The 21,255-nt window shown below is 45.4% G+C and overlaps 1 protein-coding gene across 11 annotated transcripts in view; it reads right to left on the bottom strand.

Moving 5' to 3' along the window:
- Positions 1-11,135: 11,135 nt before the first annotated feature.
- FARS2 (phenylalanyl-tRNA synthetase 2, mitochondrial) overlaps positions 11,136-21,255 on the bottom strand; it is a 229,994-nt gene continuing 219,874 nt past the window's right edge. For 10 of the 11 annotated variants that reach the window (XM_077353115.1, XM_077353109.1, XM_077353112.1 and 7 more), the window contains one exon: positions 11,136-11,422. In XM_077353115.1, the coding sequence (XP_077209230.1) occupies positions 11,284-11,422 (139 nt within the window). In that variant the 3' untranslated portion in view covers positions 11,136-11,283. Of the gene's footprint in view, positions 11,423-11,530; positions 11,585-21,255 lie in introns of all 11 variants that reach the window. The other variant, XR_013234277.1, reaches the window with a different exon arrangement.

Genomic DNA, 21,255 nt, shown 5'->3' with positions numbered 1-21,255 from the left:
TATTAAGCGATGGAGGTTTATTTTTGCCCCAATCCTTAGCACTAATCTTCCAGTTCACTTATTTAACACCTTGTGAATAAATGTGCACTCCTGCTAAGATCTAAAGAACGGCCCAAGCTCCCAGTGAGGGATTCTATGCTTCCCCAGTGGGATTATTTTTTTTAAAAATGTTATTCTTTCTTCTATGCACCATACATGCCATTAGCCCCTCATTATATTTATTTATGTGTTGGGATGGACCCTGTAAGGATGGTGCATAGAGAAGTCGCCACTTAATTTTAGCTGCATTGATCCAGTTACAAATACAGACACCTCTGGAACTTCAACGTAGTCCTGAGCCACAATGTGTATGAAATTGCAACCCCTAGAGCAGTGGTTCTTAACCTGGGGGTCAGGACCCCTTTGGGGGTCAAATGACCCTTTCACAGGGGTCATGGCAGGGCAAGGAGCTTAGCGGGGGGGGTGTCATCCACACAAAAGCTTTGTGGGGTAGATCGAGATAGAGCGTTTGTCTGTCTGGAGCAGCGGAAAAGAGCGAGATTGGCATGGTGAGACAAGAGGCAGAACTGAACTGAGAACCACCGCCATAAAAAACAATTTATATACCATCAAGAACTCTGCAAGAACAGCTCAAACATAACTGTGACTGGCCCAAGGTCACCAAGATGGCTGCACGTGGAGGAGTGGGGAATCAAACTCATTTCTCTAGTTTAGAGGGTGCCACTCTTAACCAATATACCAAGCTTGATTCCTTCAATGCTGCTTTCAGTGTAGTGCCAGAGATATTCAAGAACCTAAGAGGTTAAAGAAATACAAATATATGGCCTCATAATTCAGTTTCTCCATGTCAGGGACCTATGTTTCTTATTATTTAACTAGAGGCAAAGCCCGTTGTACCCAGGAATACAGGCTCTAGGATGCACAGCTGCATTGTGGCCTTTCTGGGGGCTGGCTACATGGCAAAAGCTTCTGCCCACCCTTAGACTCTTGAGTCGCCGCCGACAAACCTCAAGGAACATTCCTGACCCAGGAGTCACCAACCTCCAGCTGCGGCCTGGAAATCTCCTGGAATTGGACTATAGAGATCAGCTCCCCAGGGAGAAATGGCTGCTTTGGAGGGGGGACTCTAAAATGACAACTCATCTCCAGGCTCCTGGAGGTGAAAGGGCTTGCTTGGGAGGGGAAGAACTCTGTGGCAGAGAGGTTGCAGGGTGGGATAGGTTGGGACCTGGGGATCTGCTGAAATTGCAGGTCATTCCCCCTAGAGAAATGCCCTGGCTTTGAATCCCATGGAGGTGCAGGGATGCTAGCCTACAGGTGGGAAACAAAGAGCAATGCTGGGTGGCATTAATTGCTAATAACAATAAGCATAAAACAGTTCATAAAATTGTCAGTTTCTTCCTTCAATGAAAATATTTAAGTGATAGCACAATTTTCTTGAAGAACTTTTGCCCTTTCAGTCAGTACGTTCTTCAATTCAGTTCAATATCAGAGTAAATAAAAACAGTTGTATGTTACAATCAAACATGAAAACATTGGTTGGCAAAGAACTTACAGTTGTTGTTGTTGGGTGCGAAGTCATGTCCGACCCACCACGACCCCATGGACAATGATCCTCCAGGCCTTCCTGTCCTCTACCATTCCTCGAAGTCCATTTAAATGTGACCAGCTGCTTCAGTGACTCCATCCAGCCACTTCATTCTCTGTCGTACCCTTCTTCTTTTGCCCTCAATCATTCCCAGCATTAGGCTCTTCTCCAGGGAGTCCTTCCTTCTCATGAGATGGCCAAAGAACTTACAGAGGGTTTCCCAATTACTGCCTCTATGCCAGCTTTTCTCAACTTTTTTTACAATTGAGAAACCCCTGAAATATTCTTTAGGCTTTAAGAAACCCCATAAGTGGGATCTCCAGGACCCAAGTTGTATGCTAGTATCCCCGCCACTGGTTAGAGGTGCCAGCCTCCAGGTGGAACCGGGAGAACACACAGAATAAAAGCTCCTCTCCAGAGAGATCAATTCCCCTGGAGGAAAGAGCTACTTGGGATGGGGGGGGGGGCTATGTAGCACTCCCCTCTACATATACACACTCACAGATAACATGGAAGACAAAAGCACTCCTTCCTTCTCAAATAGCAAACCCTATAAACCACACAATCACCACTTCATATAGGAAATACCCGAGTGTCTCCCTCCTTGGATGGCTCTGAGGAGTCATTGGCCAGGTCCAAATTTAAAGGAAAAGAATCCCCTAACAGGCATTGAGTAAGTAAAAAAAGACTTACACCATCCTCTTGCAACAGCTTCTTCTAGCTACATCTCTTTAAGGCAATGGAAATTTGTACAGCTTGGTGCAGTGGTCAAAAGGAGCAGCTCCTAATGTATCAGCTAGATTTGATTCCCTGCTCCTCCATGTGCCGGGTGACCTTGGGCTAGTCACAGTCCTGTTAGAAACTGTTCTCACAGAGCAATTTCTCTCAGCCTCACATACCTCATAGGGTGTCTGTGGTGAAGAGAGGAAGGAAGACTATTATAAGGTACATAGACTCCTTTGGGCAGTGAAAAGCAGGATATAAAAATCAATTCTTCTACTGGGAAGGTGCTACTGGGAAACACTGTCTCTCTCCCCCCTCCACATGTCACCATGGCCTCATAATGTTTCTGTGCCCTGCCTACACTTTCCCCATCTTTCATGCCACATTGGTCTCAAATTTGCTTTTGTAATTCTGTAATTAATACGTGCATTTTCATATACCGGAGATTTAAAAACTTTCTACAGGGAGAAATATTTGTATTTCTTTAACCTTTTCGTTTTTTAATTCAATTTTTGTCCCCCTCCCCCTTTTCTTCTGACTGTGCCAAAGACGTTTTTGACTGTATTAAATCCACATCTTCTTCAGCTAATAAAGGAGCACATCAGAGTTGTTCTCTTATGGGCAGGCTGCCTTTGTTCTTGGAGGATTGCCTGGGAGAAAGTAGGGAAACATCAGGAGCCATCTCCCTGCAGCACCAGTCCTCTCGAAATGTAGGTCTCATGCTTGCCACTAGACCAGGGGTAGTCAAACTGCGGCCCTCCAGATGTCCATGGACTACAATTCCCAGGAGCCCCTGCCAGCGTTTGCTGGCAGGGGCTCCTGGGAATTGTAGTCCATGGACATCTGGAGGGCCGCAGTTTGACTACCCCTTCACTAGACCTTTGAAAGGGCGATGTGACCAGGGCTTCTCCAGGAAACTCCCCCCACCATCATGAAACAAGCTGCAGAACCAGAGTGGGCCCTGGCAGGGCTATTTGTTGAGCATTCTTACTTCCCCTCTCGTGGTAGTTCCAAGGCTCCTAACAGCTCCTGATCGGGAACAATACATGTCCTGAATGGCCAAGCATCCTCACGCCTGGGCAGCAGTTGCTTGGTTCCTGATGTCAGTTTTGTTCACGCACCACAGGGCAGAGATCCTTGCAGAAAGCACATCCGTCAAAGTATCGAGCTCTGTAACTACCCTGCCGACTGGCTCTTTTGTCTTCTTGAGCCGTGCAGTTCCGCCGAGTGGGGAGATTAGAACAACAAGTTAAAAGCCTTGCAACATCCCTGCCCAACCTCGGCATCTCCGCTCTCTAAAACATTGCTTTTAAAAAAGACATGAAAAAGCCTGAGTCTTGGAGGAGGAATGGCCTTATGTAGCATCAGCTGACTTGGCATTGCCTTCAAGCAGAACAGCAATCAGGGCTGCCAGGTGGGGCTCCCCTAGGACTGCCAGGTGGGGCCTGGAGGTCCCCTGGAAGCTGATCTTAGGGGTGTCAGTCCCCAGTGGGACATGGGTGGGACATGGGGACTCCCTGGTTTTATAGCTAATTTCCAGGTGACAAAGATCAATGGTGCCATAGAAGGGATGACTGATTGTCTCAATGTTTAACTTCCTTTCCCCTTCTTCAAAGGCAGCTGCAATGCCAAGTGGGTGATTGCTGTTGGTGCGGTTGACAATGTGGATAATGTGGTTGACGGAGTCAATGTCCGTGCTACCAAAGCACCCCTTGGTATTTCCTCACTTTTGCCCATTTTTCCACCTGGGATTCCTGGGCACCCAAAGCCTTCTTCCACAGGGCATCTCTACCCTCTCTCACCTTAGGGGTGCGGCAATGGCACGGGTTCCTTGGCCAGGCAAAGTAGGCACAATGTGATATGATTCTGGGCCATTTGGGCTCCACAATCGTCAAATGTTTTGAATAATGCCATGAATTGAAGAGTACTCATGAGGAACCGGATAGAAAAATGATGGAGAGAGGGAAGACTCGTGCTCTCCTCATGGTGGCAGAAGGAGAACTGAGGGAAGAGTGCTTGCCTTGCCCCCATCATGTGACCCTTTGGGTGGGAAAGGGATGCACCTGGAGTTGGGAGGAGCACTCACAGGTTCTAAAAGGCTCTGTTCTCACAGGCTCTTCTGCGGTTGGCCTGTAATTGTGCAGTACCCCGCCCTCCAGAAGCCATGGCAGTGAGCAAATCATTGCCTAACACTACTCATTCCATTACTGCTTGTGATAAACAGTTTTTTTAGAGATCAAATTACCTGTAAAACCCAATGGCCTAGAGACAAATGGATGATAAAAGAATTAGCTGTGTAACAAGGGCTACTTTGTCCAGTCCGAGACAACCATCCAAGTAAGCTCAGCTTTTGTTTAGTTCAAACTAGGAATTAAAATATGCTCTCTAATCCCTGCCAGCATTTAAAGAATTGTTAAACTACATAAGTTGCAAAACTCTGCTCTTTATAGTCGCGTATAAGACATATGTTGGTTACTGCAATCTGGTTAGCTGCTGTTAACATTCTGGAGTTAAAACAGAGGTCTTTTTCTATTAAAAAGCACAGAACTTAGGAGTTTCTAGACACAAGAGTGTCTTTTATTTATTTGAAAGAAATTTTCAGAAAAGGGGAAAATCCCAATTCTTGCTAACCTCAGCAGGCATTCCCAAGTATTCTAAAAACAGATGCCACAGAGTTTTAAAGCTGGTAGGAAAAAGCTCCAGAGGTGGGGGAAAAAGAGATTTTCTCCCCAAATAAAACTTTAGTCTTTGAAAAGGAAAGGCTCACAGGCACTCTGGACCTCTGGCAGCAGGAAACATGATGCAGTATTTCATTTCTTTTGGAGGAACAGGTGATTCTCCCTTACTCAAAGCAGCCCTGCAGGATTGAACATCTCTGACTACACCACAAAGAAATCAAGACCTTGATTTTCTATTTCATGCAAGTGGGTTTCTTCTCAACGGGTGTAGGAACTCACTCCTGTGTTATTTTCCTCACTCACTTCTTTAAGGGATGATTCACAGGCCCATATCTGAGATGGGAAAGTCCCAGCAAGGTGATTTTCCTCCTCAGGATTAATATATTTTAAGCATCTTGTGAAAAAGCATGCTATCATGGAATCTTTTTCACAACAGCATTTTTATAAACAATTTTTATATGCTATCTCTTGAGCATCCAAAACACTTCACCCATATGATCCCTGTCAGGGCCAGCGTTATCATAGAATCATAGAATCATAGAGTTGGAAGGGGCCATACAGGCCATCTAGTCCAACCCCCTGCTCAACGCAGAATCAGCCCTAAGCATCCTAAAGCATCCAAGAAAAGTGTGTATCCAACCTTTGCTTGAAGACTTCCAGTGAGGAGGAATAACAATAACAATAGTGATATGGGGCAGTTACTGGGGCCAGGTCATCTGATGGGGCCCACTGCCACTGACCAATCCTCACTCCTTTCCTGCTGCCTCTCTGTACCCCTGCTTTCAACTACCCTGAATCATTGAGGAAGGGCATGTGGGTGGTGCACCGTGATGGCACTCCTGGTGGCGATGGCAGGTAATACAGGCAACTGAGCATGGACTGTGGCTTGCAAGCAGGAGGACACACAGGCACTTGGGTGGGGGGACACACAGAGGTGTAGGAGTGGAAAGAAGGGCATGAGGGGGTCCCTGGGCAATACCTATCCACCCCCCCCCCAAAGAAAAACCTTGGAAACAGCTCTGATCCCTACAATCTTTTCAATAATCCAGGAAGTAAACATCCCATGGTACCGAAGGGGAGGAACCAAGTCTAACCAGAACAGGGGATTCCCAGGCCAAAGACTCATGTCCATACCAGCTTTTCACACACTGTTATGTCACTCCGTGAGACTGGAATGGTCTTATACTCTTCAGCTTTAGGATGCTTTGGGATGATCCTGTGTTGAGCAGGGGGTTGGACTAGATGGCCTGTATGATTCTGTGATTCTGAGCTATGGGTTCAGCAGATTTGTTCCACAGAGATCTGCCACTTTTGCATGCTGATCTGGCAATTCAGACACTCTAAAACAGGGGTAGTCAAACTGCGGCCCTCCAGATGTCCATGGACTACAATTCCCAGGAGCCCCCTGCCAGCATTTGCTGGCAGGGGGCTCCTGGGAATTGTAGTTCATGGACATCTGGAGGGCCGCAGTTTGACTACCTCTGCTCTAAAACATATATATCTGCGTATTTGTCCACCAGCTTTCCCATGCTCACCTTACGTCTAGGGAAAAATAACAACAGGACCTCTACATGCCTTCCTTAGCACGATGAGTCATAACAACATACCGGCTGTGTAAGTTAAACAAAAACAACTGAGGAACACGCTCTGCACTCCCTGGTAACCCCACCGCAACAAGGACAGTAGGGGTCCCATGCTGTAGGGTCACGATTAATCCGGATCTTAGTAGGGGAGCATGAATGCCATGAGGAAAATAAACACACAGGCTACAAAAATTCTGTCCCCTCACCCTAGGGAATGGTTACAAATGTATTTCCGTGGTCCTGAGATTGTAAAGCACTTTCAAACACAGAAGAGGAGATATTTAGAAATTCAAATCCTAGACATCAACCTATATTGCACAGTGGGGTATATACAGTACTACTTCGTAAACGATCCTTTCAGAACAAGGTTTTGTTTTCAAATGTATTTCAATACTCCCGAAACGGCAAAGTATTTTCAAACATGAAATTCAAATCCTAGACATCAGCCTATTGCATAGTGAGGCATATACTGTACTGTCTTGTGCACGATCCCTTCAGAACAAGGTTTTCCAATGAAAGTTTAATCGCCCTAGTTAAGGCGCTAATCAGGATGAGAAAGCCATTGTGAACAGCACAATAATAAAGACCAGAACAAGGCTGGGAGTTCCTGTTCTGTTTTACGGAATACTGAAATGGGGAAGGGGGGGGGGATGAGTGGAGGAGGCGCTAGGTCAGGGGTAGGCAAACTGTGGCCCTCCAGATGTCCATGGACTACAATTCCCATGAACCCCTGCCAGTTTGCCTACCCCTATGCTAGGTTAACCAAGAGGGAAAGGACACAGTTCCCATTCGAAGCAGAGGTGGAGCTGCAAACTTTCTCTACATCCAGTTTGATCTTTGGAAGCAGCAGCTTCTCTTAGCTAAATATCTGCTTAGGGCTTTCTGATGAGGTCATGCTACATCGGTGGGCATATTGGAGCGAAGCATCCAAGGGAAGCCAAAAGTGTATTGAGAAGACTGGCACTATTTTTGCATAGCTTCTTAATACCATTCTGGATCCTAAGGGCAGCCATTTTGTTTCACATTCCGCGGTGGTCCTGGGCATAAAGATGTCTAAACCATCTGCTTTCTTGGCCCCATTAGAACACTTGTATTTGCAGGGCAGTAGCACAGCCGGTTATGGGCCTGTTTAATTGTCATCCTGAATTACTCTGTCTTTCTCCGCTGTCCCCTGACAAATGGCTTTGGTGCAACAGCAAGTAAACACCTTTATTAATAATATATAATAGTGATAATTAAGAATGAAATATTCCAGCCGTGCAGGCTAATTGTTTACCATTCATCACAGACGCTAGATACATCTTTATATTACGTCTGAATCTGGTTGTTGTGGGAACAGGAAATGGTTATGGTGGGGACAGAAGGAACATGATGGTTGTTATCAGTCTACATGTCTCTTAGCAAGGAATCACAACACAGCCAGACAAATGGCTCCTTATTGCAGAGCCCCGACACGGGCAGAATCACGACTGAGGAGTAGAGCTTTGGCTCAGGGATGTGGTTGCAAATAGTCTTGTTATTGCTGACTGACCCACCCACTGAAATGTAATGTTGGGAAGTAATCACCATGTCTATTTCATCATTGCTGCAAAGCCATTTTGCGAATGATTGGGGAAATGCTACTGTTATGGGGAAGCAGGAAAAAACAACAACAACCCTGCTTCCCAAACCTGGGACATATAACTAACATGGAAACACCACAGAACAAGAGGCAGTGTCCCCCATGTAGCTCATTGGACAGCTGTATATAAAAATCACCTCACTGGTCCTCTAGACTAGGTGTCCCCAACCTTTTTGAGACAGTGGGAACCTTTGGAGTTCTAATACATCAGGCTTTCTCAACCAGAGTTTCATGAAACCCTGGGGTTTCTTGGTGGCCCTGCATTTCATGAATGGGAGGGAGCTGAATCATAGAGTTGGAAGGTACCTCCAGGGTCATCTAGTCCAGCGGTCCCCAACCTTTTTATGGTTGAGGACCGGCCTGGGCGTGCGCATGCACATGAGCACCCTCTGGTAGTGAAAACGCGCACGCGCGGAGTGGAGCGTACGCGTTTGTGTCCGCCAGCATGCCGGCAGCCGTGCCTGCCTCTTCCCCCTCCCCCGCTTCTCTTGTGGCCTGGTGAGCTTCTCGCTGCATGGGGGGGGGAGGCAGGCATGGCCGCCAGCAGCTCGTTACTGAGGCCTTCGCAGCCCGGTACCGGGTTGTGGACCGGGGGTTGATGACCCCCCATGTAGTCCAACCCCCTGAACAATTTTATACGCGCGCGCACACACACACGCGCGTTAAACATTTATTGGGTGATATGAACATATATGGTCATGTCAGCCCACTGTCCCTTCCCCAAGCAGCCAATGATTGTCCTGGAGGGAGGGGAAGGGGAGGGGCCCTGGGTGGGCCTGTACACAGCTTTGCTTCCTTGCAATATTCTGCACAATCACATCACTCCTGAGATTGCTCAAAGTCTGAAGAATGTTTCAGGGGTTTCTCAACAGTAAAAAAGTTTGAGAAAGGCTGTATTACACAATGGTAGGTGCAGCCACAATATTGCTGTTTTTCATAAAGGGAAAGTTTGCTCTTCACAAACTGCATCAAAATTCATGAACATTCATGGCAAATCTTTAGTTCAGCAGCTGGCTAATGTCAATCTCTATAAATAATGCCCACAATAAACATCTAGTACAAAAGAGTCATCAATTAAAAATATTATATTTGTTCAGAAATAAAGTCAGAGAAGAGGCACTTGATGCTTAGAAAGACTTAGATCTTAACAGGGCTTCTGGTTCATGCTGTAAGTATTAAAGTGCCTGGAATTTTCAAAAATAAGAATGCCCAGAATTTTACTACTGATAATAAAAAGATAAAGGAGACAATAAGGATTGAAACTATTAACAAAAATGAAGACATTCATTCTTTGAGTGTGTAGCATACAATGTCTGTTGTGGCTCCTTTTCTGAGAAAATCAATTTTAGCAATATTCCATTCAACAGGGAGATACAGCAATACAAGACAGAGAGACCATGTACACCTAAGGGGACAAAAAGATCCAAGACAATTATGCCTTTCAGCCAGTAAATAACTCAGTGAGATAAATAAAGTCCTGATTGCAGGTACTCCGTGAATGGCCATTTCCAGATTAACATCGCTGTACTGGGAATGTTAGTTTGTGATAGAATTCGTTGGACTCTGAAGGGGAGCGACTGCAAAGCAATTTGTGGCTGAGGTAATCCACAATCGTTTTCTCTTCCAGCAGCTACTCAGGAAACCAGATAGATCCAACTAAATGGCATTGTTAAGCATTCCAGTATGGCTCTGTATATTCCAGCATCTATTTGCACAAAGCTCAGGCCACAGTCTAATTAGTCTGCAAGGGGCTTCCACCATCACCATCTTCAGACCTAAACAGCAGTGGTCCCCAACCCCCGTCCAGGGACCGGTACCGGTCCGTAGATTAGTTGTTACCAGGCCACGGCTCCTCCTTGTCCTCCTCCCTGACTGCTGCCTCAGGGGCTGCCTTGCCACTCTGCCCCTGGCTCACCTTTGGTGCTCTCCAGCGGCCGCCATGGCTGGGCTCCCCCTCGGCATGGCACTGCGCAACTGCAACTCCAGTGGGCGGCGGGAAGTCAGGGGCGCCGGTGGGAAAGCAAGTGGAACAGGGGCTCAGGTGGCGGCGATGTCTCTCAGCAAAAGACTACCCCCCTCCCGGGCCTCAGTAAAATTGTCAAGCGTTGACCAGTCCCCAGTGATAAAAAGGTTGGGGACCACTGCTAAACAGCATCAGGCCTCCTTCTGTGCCTGCTCATTGTCAATTACAGATAATCTTCCCCCCCCCCCCCAACTGATGTCCTGTTTCAAAGCTAGACTTCCAGGCAGGGCAGCCTAGTCTGGTGGACCAACCAACAGGGGAAGGGGGGGGAGGACTTACTGGGAGAAGGGAGGCAAGAAGCCTGAAAAAATTGACACTTCTTCGTCACCCGGCAATGATGTAGGGCAGCAATGCTCTGATTTGGGGGCAAACTCTATGGTACAATTAGTTCCCGAACCAGAGTACCCACCTTGACATCACCAACATCTCCATGTCACTTCTGGTTGACATAGAAAACTCAATTTTGGGGGGTTTCTTGTCTGAAAATTTCCTTGGTTTCTTAAACCTCTGAAGCCAGGGAAAGGTACCAAACTGAAGGATCCCCAGTCCCCAACCGGTGACTGACAACCCTACTTCCACAGAGGGGAAACATCTTAAAATACTTGGGAGGATGCACATTTACAGCACAGAATAGGAGGGTAGGAGATGACTTTAGCACTTGTCCTCTTGCCTGCTCTTTCTACCCTACAAATGTCCTCTTAGCTCCCACATTAGTACTGCAAGGGAAAAGAAGGGATTGGGGACCCCTTATTTCCTCTTTAATGCCTACCTCTTCCCTATTTCCAAGGTATTCATGGAAGGCTTGTATATATATGGCCTGAGGTTCTACCACAAGTTCATCTCATCAATACAAAAACAATACAAATGTGTTTACAATTTAGTACAGCTGCAGGGGCCAATTAATAACATCATACAAAGATTACTTGACAAGGTATTTATTAATGTCAATAGGGAGTGCTCTATTTCTAATCTTTATTACCAGAAAGTTACACTACTGCCAAGAGGCTTCAGATTGCTTTTAACAGAATGAACAGAAAATTAAAATCAACAAAATCAAAACAACAAGGTCAAAATCGTCCTTCCACTCCTAACTCTTGTACAACTGATTCCTCGATGGCTTGATGTATACGGTTTACTTCCTTCTGAACCAAGGTCTTCTCCCAGTGTCGGTAAGTTATCCGGTAACAATGGCTGACCCTTTTGGTCCTAGAAAACAGAAACCAGAAGTCAGGTATTGGTTCTACAAAAATATAGGTATCTCCAGTTATCTCCTGATTTTTCTTGCCATGTTGTTAGTCATATTTCTCAAATTACCTGTACAAGGGATGGAGTCAGACTCATCAGCTCCCTTTGGTAATGCATAATTAACTTTCACAGTGGAGAAAGAGAGAGCAGTTAAATGGATTTCATAGCCAGGCATGTTTCTAAAATGTACAATTATCTTACTTTTTCATTTTTTAACATTTCCTGCAAGTTTTGAAATCTTACACCTCTGGATACATGGCCCTCTACAAATGTGCCAGTGGAAGACAATTCTGAAGTGCTCAGGCTACAACTGGTTAGCAACAATGATGGGTTATTGGTGGCTGCGTACAGAAGATGACTTAGAGATGGCAGTGTGAGAGCACACATGGTTGTGTGCTCCACCGTGACTTCTGATCTACTGGTTCGGCAGGTTTGGTAGTGCTCTACTTTCTCTAGGACAGGGGTAGTCAACCTGTGGTCCTCCAGATGTCCATGGACTACAATTCCCATGAGCCCCTGCCAGTGTTTGCTGGAGGACCACAGGTTGACTACCCCTGCTCTAGGAGAATGACCACTGGTGCAACAACAGACACTTATGCATTTCAGTGATGGGATGAGTCTCAGGGCTGCCAGGAATGGGTTGAGAAAGGGTGGGGCTTGGGGAGGGACCTCAATGAAGTATAATACCATAAGTCCGCCTTCTAAAGTGGCCATTTTCTCCAGGTGAACTGATCTCTATTTCTTGGAGATCAGATGTAATCCCAGATCTCCTGTTCCCACCATTGCTTTAGAGGTAGGACAAAGTTTGAGTCCAGTGGCCCCTTTAAGATCTACAAAGTTCTACCTCTAGATCTACCTCTAGATCTCAAAGAAACATGTGTAAACAGGGATGTTTCTCCCCCATTTTGTAACAGCCTTCGGTCAAACCAATTTAATAGTATTAAAAATAGTACCCCAATTTGGCCTTCCTGCTTCCATATAGCAATAATCTTCTGTTTCAACGGCACATTTGAAAAGCTACCTTCTGTAAATGTAGTAGGAGAGCAGATCTGAAGAGTAAAAGGACCTTGGGAAGGGTCCTGTCCTGTCTCTGCCATATCCCCTCCCCAGGCCTGCACCCCTGGTGGAGGGAGAACTTACTCAGGCAGGATGGAGGTGCAATTCACCTGCCCGGCCAGTTAACCTGGCTCCCCAGATCAGAAGTTGGTGTTCCTAACCACTATACCAAGCTGTCTCTTGGAACTTAATTCTTCAGGGCCTGCAAAATGGAGCTGTTATTTGCTTGAGGCCAAGCTGCCAGTAATATCTAAGAACGCCCCCCCTTCACACACACACACACACAGACACACGCCCACAACAATCTCCCTTGTAACATCCATATTCTGGCACACATAAGAACTAATGCAGGAGAGGCTGCTAGTAAGGATGCAGGGGCGATTCTACTGTTTTAGTTTAGGGTTCTATTTTATGGTGTTTAAACTGTTTTATTTTATATCATCATTTAATTAACATGTCCACAGCCCCGAGACGGCTGGGCCGAGAGGGGCGGTCTTACAAGTCTAATTACAAATATAAAAAATAAAAAGGACAGAATGAAAGCGAGAAGCCCACCTTGGCTGATCTCCTTGATGGGATAAAAATGTGATGAATCAACGGACAGATGGCTCCAGACAGCCACAGAGAACACCGAGGTAATGTTTCTGAGAGCTGTACTATCGGCCCTCGGAACCGGCCATGTGGTTCCACTAGGTCCACAGGTAAAAAAGGATTAATTCTAAGTTAGACAGTATTTATCCAAAGCGCTGAAGATGAAACTCAAATACTTTGGCCACCTCATGAGAAGGAAGGAGTCCCTGGAGAAGAGCCTAATGCTGGGAGCGATCGAGAGCAAAAGAAGAAGGGGACGACAGAGAATGAGGTGGATGGATGGAGTCACTGAAGCAGTAGGTGCAAACTTAAAAGGACTCCAGGGAATGGTAGAGGACAGGAAGGCCTGGAGGATCATTGTCCATGGGGTCGCGATGGTTCGGACACGACTTCGCACATAACAATAATCCAAAGCGCACCTTACGACAACTCTATCTGGTTTATAACTGCAGGGCCTCTTCCCCCTTTTGTTAAGCTTTAGTTCAGGGGTAGTCAACCTGTGGTCCTCCAGATGTTCAGCAAAATGCTGGCAGAGGCTCATGGGAATTGTAGTCCATGAACATCTGGAGGACCACAGGTTGACTACCCCTACGTTAGTTGATCTAAGCGACACAACATTCACTGCAACAGCCTGTAGCTTCCAGGTAATGAAACAATGGAGTGGGGAGGTCATTTTCGAACGCCAAGCTGGGTCGACCCTGGCTAGTATTGGGATGGGAGACCTCCAAGGACCACCAGGGGTCATGATGCAGAGGCAGGCAAGGGCAAAACCACTTCCAAACCCCTCTGGCCTGGATGCCAGACAATCCTCGGATCTCCTGCCCACACTACATATGTGCCATACAATAAATCAATCCATTATAACTATGGGATAATTTGTGCATTGCTCATGTTGAAATGTACCAATGAAACTACAGGTAAGGAACAGGATGGCATGTATTCTGGACCTAAAAAAAAAACAATAAAGTGACCAAGAACCAGCTCCTATAAAGTACTTAGACTTGTGAGCTCTTTGCTGTGTCCTCAATAAGAGATTCCACATAAATACACATCGGGAGGGGGGGGGTGTATTCCACTCAATCACTTGGAAGATAATTGTAGCGCTCTCCCAGCTAGAGGTATTCCTCTGCGAGGAAAAAATATTACTAAGTGATCAGAGATGACAAACAATTGCAGTTTCCTCTCCATTTTATGCTTTTAAGCCTCCACATTCCACACAGCATCCCTGATTACTCTACGCTGTTCTATAAATTGTAAGCTGACAATTATTGCTCTTGGCTCACATCCACCTGGCGGAAAAGGAGGCAGAGACAAGTGGAATGCCGCACAGTCAACCCAAACGTGATTTAAATCCACATCAGTGTACATGTGCATGCCAACACAGCCCGATCATAAAGATGCATTGGATGCCTCTTGCTATGTAATACTTTTACGTGCCAAAGTGCATGAGGAATTGTATGAAACATAGAAAGATGGTTGATGGTGCAGGCAGGTGTACCTCGCTCCAGAGGGCTTCAGTTCCACATGAGATGAACAAAACGAGATGCATGGAAAGGAAGAGTTCACCCAATGAGTAGGGAATAATCAGGCATCAATAGATGGACTGGAAAGTGGTCAAGATTTTCAAGAGAGAAATTGCACCAACATGGTCCACAAATCACTGAATAAGTGCAGGAAAATCCTCCTTGGTTTTATTGCTTCTTCTACCTTTTAAACGTCTTGTAAGCAGCAGAACAAAGAAACCAACAAAGTTTTATATTTTGCTGTATTTTGCAGTATCAGTGATAAAGAATACTTCCCAAATTAAGGCTGGGGAGAAATGTTTTTCTCTCAAATGGCTGAAGGTGGTGTAAAAAAGTGAACACTTCCAGTGGCATGAAAAATCATTTCTCTTTGGACTTTGAGAAACAAGATTTGTAGGTCTTTGTATTGTTTGAAAAACCAGCAAAACTTGTTTCATTAGATTGTGAGATGCAGCAAAAGACGAAGAACTCTGTTGTATTGTTCCAAAACCAAAATGGTATTTCAGTTTGTAGACTGCATACCATTCCCACCTCAGACCCCTCCCAGAGAGCCAGTTTGGTGTGGAGAACCAGTCTGATGTAGTGGTTAGGAGTGGGGACTTCTAATCTGGCATGCCGGGTTCAATTCTGCACTCTCCCACATGCAGCCAGCTGGGTGACCTTGGGCTCGCCACAGCACTGATAAGACTGTTCTGACCGAGCAGTGATATCAGGGCTCTCTCAGCCTCACCCACCTCACAGGGTGTCTGTTGAGGGGAGAGGAAAGGGAAGGCAAATGTAAGCCGCTTAGCCTCCTTCAGGTAGAGAAAAGTGGCATATAAGAACCAATTCTTCTTCTTCTTCCCACATTCCTCTCCCATTTAGTCCCCCACGACCCATAAGCACAAGGCTGGAGAGGACTTAATAGGCTGCAGCAGGAAGTTGAGCAGGGATGTCTAAGGACATAGACGGCCAGATATACAACAATGCAACCGTAGGCAGCAACCAACAGTAAGCAGACCGCTTCTCCAGGCCTCTTAAATGGAATTGTCACTCAGCCTTAATGATAGCATTACACACTTGCACATTAAAAGAGACAGGTGATTACAGTATGCCAAAAATGTCACTTTGCTGAAATACCATCTGTACGTGCTAGACTTCTTCAGCTGGCCAGACCTTTTCCCAGACAGGCTGCCTCTATAATGCAGCCATCTGCTAACCTTGGTCACTGAGGTTTTACATCAGCTGTGCTTCCAAAAAAGCAGGCACCCACTGATTGGAGAATCTTTAGCCAACAACCCCCCTCCTCCCCCCTCCTCCAAAAAAAAAAAAAAAAAGGAAAGAAAAGAATATCTACAACGGTGGTGGAAAATGACATCAAGTGGAAAAGCTAGGCTGGGAACGAATGCAGCTTCCTCATGAACATCACAAAATTACAGCTAGTTGAGAAAAGTTCCAAAGAAAGATGCTGTGGCGATCAATCAGACAGTCTGCTACTGCTCTGGGAAAGCCCAGTTCAAATTCCTGCTCTACCATGAAGTTTATTGAGAGACCCTGAGCCAGCCACAAACATGGAACAAAGTTGTGAGGATAAAATGAAGAAGATTTTATCTGCCCTGAACTCTTTAGAAGAAGGATAAAAATGTACAAGTACAAATACATCCATACTGACCACTCGGGGGTCAGGGGACCCTTGTGAATCGAATGCTAGTACAGGGTGGGCTGCGGGGCAAAGAGAGAACCAGGAAAAATCACTCCTGCTTCTGAGGAGGAATTTGGCTGAGAAAGCACTCTCCTGGGGAACAGAGAGGAAAGAGTTTGCTCAGTTTCTAACCATACATTGCCTCTTGCCATTTTGCCCAGGAAGATCCCCAGTTCCCTGATCTCCTCCAGCACTGCCCTTTAAAGGGTCAAGGGACCAAGCCCTATGAAGACAGGTTGAGGGACTTGGGAATGTTCAGCCTGGAGAAAAGGAGGTTGAGAGGGGACATGATAGCCCTCTTTAAGTATTTGAATGATTGTCACTTGGAGGAGGGCAGGATGCTGTTTCTGTTGGCTGCAGAGGAGAGGACACGCAGTAATGGGTTTAAACTACAAGTACAGCGATATAGGCTAGATATCAGGATTTTTTTTTCACAGTCAGAGTAGTTCAGCAGTGGAATAGGCTACCTAAGGAGGTGGTGAGCTCCCCCTCACTGGCAGTCTGCAAGCAAAGGTTGGATACACACTTTTCTTGGATGCTTTAGGATGCTTTGGCCTGATCCTGCGTTGAGCAGGGGGTTGGACTAGATGGCCTGTATGGCCCCTTCCAACTCTATGATTCTGTGATTCGTTCTGAAGGAAGGTGAATGCAGTGGAAATCGTTCTCTACAGTCATGGTCTATAGCAGGGGTAGTCAAACTGTGGCTGCAGTTTGACTAGCCCTGGTCTATAGTATCTAACCAGCATGTCTTTTTCAGAAAGTGTGAATCCAAGGGAAATTTATTTTATCACCCCCCCCCCACCCCCAAAAAAATAATAATAAAGGAAATGCTGTAGGTTGGAGCATGGTTGCTGGGTCAACCAACTGAATACATCCATAATCATTGTTAGCATAAGAACATAGAACAATGATATTTTAGAGAAAAGTCTCAGAAAACAAATCTGTACCAGGCCATTAAGAAACAGCAATACATTTGGATGTTCAGTTAACGTTATAAAAAAGCATGGAAAAGTTCAGGTTTCAATGTCATATACAGCAGTTGTCTTATTAACTGTAGATTGATAAAATGAACTATCCTTATTTACGACATCCCAGTAAATAATGTACTCTTGAAAAATAACAGAAAAATTCATGTCTGTTTCTCTAATCAGAAAGGGAGCTTATAGTTTGAGCATCCAGTATTTCAGAAAATGGAAAGGTTATGCAAACTGAAATACATGATTTGACCTTTTACATGTGTTTCTTGATTCTGTGAGTGTGTTTTCTAATGTTCCATCGGTTTATTTCACTTAATGCAGAAGACGAAGAAATTGGGGGAAGGGAGAAGTGACCGGCAGGAGAGGGTATGCTGACATCAAGGCCTTGAAGAAGCCAGACGGCTGACAATCTCCGACTGCTTTTCTAGAAATTAATACCTGATAGGGATGCCAATCTCCAGGTGGAACTTGGGGATCCCCTGGAATTACAGTTCCTTTCCAGATGAGATCTTGAAGAAAATGGATGCTTTGGAGGATGAACTCTATCCTCCTCAGGTTCGAATCTCAATCTCTAGGCATTTTCCAACCTGGTTCTGCAATCCTCCCCACTCTCATCTCAGGAGGGACCTGGCAATCCCAATTCCTGAAGATGCTGTATAATCTGCCACCTTGTTAAAGTCCTTTTCCAGCACCACACCCTGAACATTGCTTGTTCAGTAATCCAATCAAACACACTGGTAATCATGTCGTCCCTAGACGTTACATATCAATCACGGATCTAAGAGTTAAATGGGTTGTGAAGTACGATTTTGGATTTTAAAATTATTTCACTCATTTTGAACAATAAAACCTTGTTTTATTTTTCTTCTTCCCACCTCATATTTTCTTCTTACCACCTCATATTTCTGTTTGTTGTTTATTTCATCTCAGAAAAACTTTCACACAAGCATTCTGTTTTATGAGCGATGCCACAGACATTGTAATCATGTGAGTTCTGGGGGGTGGCAGAGAGGCGTGGCCATATGGCGTCACTTCTGGGGTTACATGAAGCCCGAAGAATATTTCAGTGTTTAATCCATGGTCAAAAGATTGTAAAACTGCCCTATACCCAGTTATTTCATTGTATGGTCCCTGTTGGTGGTGGCAAGTGCCATGAAGTCACAGTTGAATTATGGGGGCTCCTGGTGGGATTTTCAAAGCAAGATACTTCCTTAGGTGCTTTGCCATTGACTATTTTCACACAGCAAGCCTGGATTTTCTTGGCAGTCTCCCATTCAAATACTAAGCAGGGTTGATCCTGCTTAGGTTCCAAGATTAGATGAGGCTGGGCTAGCTAGCCTAGACTATCCAGGTTAGGTAGAGATGCCAGTCCCCAGTTGGGACCTGGGGATCGTCTGGAATCATCTCCAGGTGACAAACAGCAGTTCTCCTGGAGAAATGGCTGCTTTGGAGGGTGGACTCCATAGAGTCATACTCTACTGAGCTTCCTCTCTGCCCCAAATCCCATCCACTCCTAACGCCAAACCCAATGTCTCCAGGTATTTCCCAACCCAGAGCTGGAAACCCTAAGGTTCGGTAGCATATATACAAGATTAGCATGGCCCCTATGCAAGGATGACAAGCAAACCCTAAGATCAAGACATGATCCCAGTTTTAAAGAAAAAACATTTTAAAAGTGCATCTGCAGAAGCCTCTCAGCAATCATCTCAGAAGTCTACAAAATTAAACCCATCACATCTAATTCATCTAGCATTAAACAACTGCCAACTTCCAGCTGTAAATTATCTGCCATTTAGCCAAACTGAAACATGTGCCCTATTTTATTGTTAAACTCCCAGAAAACAATGGTGCTAAAGTGTCACATGGAGAAATGAAGTGTGCCGTGGCTGTCCAATTCCCATGGCTTTGAAGTATTACATCAACAGTATTCCCTACTGGCTTGATTCTTCTTTGAAGTTTAGCTGCTGATATCAGCTTTGCAATATCCACAAAAATCCATTTCTAGGCTTGCTGTTCTGCAGGAGGCCAAGTCCACGCAGCCAGAATTACACAAAGTTAACGAAACCTCCGGATCAGCTGGTTTATTTGCTCCCCCTCCCTTGCATCAGAACCTCCCCACTCCCTTGGGTGGGCATGGACACAGCTCTGCTTCCCAGCCATATTCTGCACAATCATGTCACTTCATGTCACTTCTGGGGTTTCTCAGAGTCTGAAGAAGGTTTCAGGGGTTTCCCAACAGTAAAAAAGTTGAGAAAGGCTGGTATAGTGTCACAACTGCAGAACAGCTGAAAAACAACCTCAATAGAAGAGAAATCTTTTTAAAGATCATTATTCTTATGTATTCCAGCCATCTCTCAAAATTTCTCCTTCCTGTGTGATTGGTTTTCTGGAAATAATAGTCCTGGAGCAGAAAGAAAGGAGGGCAAAGAAAGGAAAAGCTTGCAAAAGTGTCCTCTACAAACTTAATTAATCCTTTGCAGAGAACACAATGGCTGCCTTTTAATGCTCAAGAACATTATGAATGGCGAAGTAATGAAAACATGGCATGAAATTTTGTTATTTGTGTTGCTGACTGGATTCAACCGTTTATTGAATAATTCTAAGATGGTGTCAATGATGAAAAGGGTATAGAATCCGTGTTCTGATAGCTACTGATGTTTTCCTCCTGAAATTTCAGAAGGAAAGTATACAGTGACAAAACTAAACCGCAGCTTGGCACTAGGTCATGCCCCTTTGAGAAGGCCAAGGTTTGTTGAAGCAACCCTGTTCTGCCTTCTCTCCCTCTAAAGTTGCCAACTCTGAGTTGGGAAATATGTGGAGACTTTGGGGGTGGAGTTTGGAGTGGGTGGGATTTCGGGCGGGGAGATATCTCAATGGAATATAATGCTATGGAGTCCACCCTTCAAAATGACCATTTTCTCCAGGGGAACTGATCTCTTTAGTCTGGAGGTAGCTGTAAAACTGGGGGATCCCCAGGTCCCACCTGGGGACTGGCATCCCTACCTTCCTCTGCTTGTGCACCGTATGCTAATTAGTCATTCCCAAACTCCTGGCAAACCTCAGTTTGCCATTACACTCTTGCTAACATGCTTTGGTCTAAATTAGCTCCACAGATGAGGATTCCAAATCCCAATTTGTTCCCAGTGTGGAACTTGGGATTGCAGGGCTGCCACAGACTGGACTTTGCCAATTGCAATGGCAGACTGGTTTGCTGTCCTAACCCAGATAGCACAGGTTAGCATTTGGATGGGAGACCCCCAAGGAACACAAGGAGGCATGACGAGGAGGCAGACAATGGTTAACTACCTTCAGACGTCCCTTGCCTGGCTTCCAGACCATCCCACAATCAAAGGATCTCTTCAATACACTACTCACGTGCCTTATGAGAAATAAATAAATGCTGGTTTGCTAAAACCAGGAAAGAAGAAGAAAAAGAAGAAGAGTTGGGTTTTATACTTCGCTTTTCACCACCCCAAAAAGTCTCATAATGGCTTATAGTCGCCCACAACAGACAACCTGTGAGGTGGGTGGGACTGAGAGAGCTCTGCAAGAAATGTTTTGTGAGAATAGCTCAAACAGGACTGTGACTAGCCCAAGTTCACCAAGATGGCTACCTGTGAAGGAGAGGAGAATCAAACCAGGCTCTCCAGATTAGAAACCGCTGCTCTTAACCACCACTCCCAACAACTTCTCTTGCTGTACACAAAAAGATGGAGGGGGATGAGGGATCCCTGTCTCTTTAAATGGTTCTGTTGTAATACCCAGACCACGGTTTAGCATGACATCTGACCCAAGCCAACACACGCATATGGATTTTCTGAGAATAAAATATGATCAATTAAAAATCAAAAACTCACAGCAATTAAAAACCATTCACAGTAATATTATTCTGGGGAGGGATAAATTGCAGTCTGATTCTTTCAACCGACGTATCTGTAACGACATTTTCACTGAGCCCAAGGGGTG

Source organism: Paroedura picta, chromosome 9 (assembly GCF_049243985.1).
Source record: "Paroedura picta isolate Pp20150507F chromosome 9, Ppicta_v3.0, whole genome shotgun sequence".
Classification (NCBI taxonomy): domain Eukaryota; kingdom Metazoa; phylum Chordata; class Lepidosauria; order Squamata; family Gekkonidae; genus Paroedura; species Paroedura picta.
The sequence above is the reverse complement of the archived record's forward strand: the minus strand, read 5'-3'. Positions and strand labels throughout refer to the sequence as shown.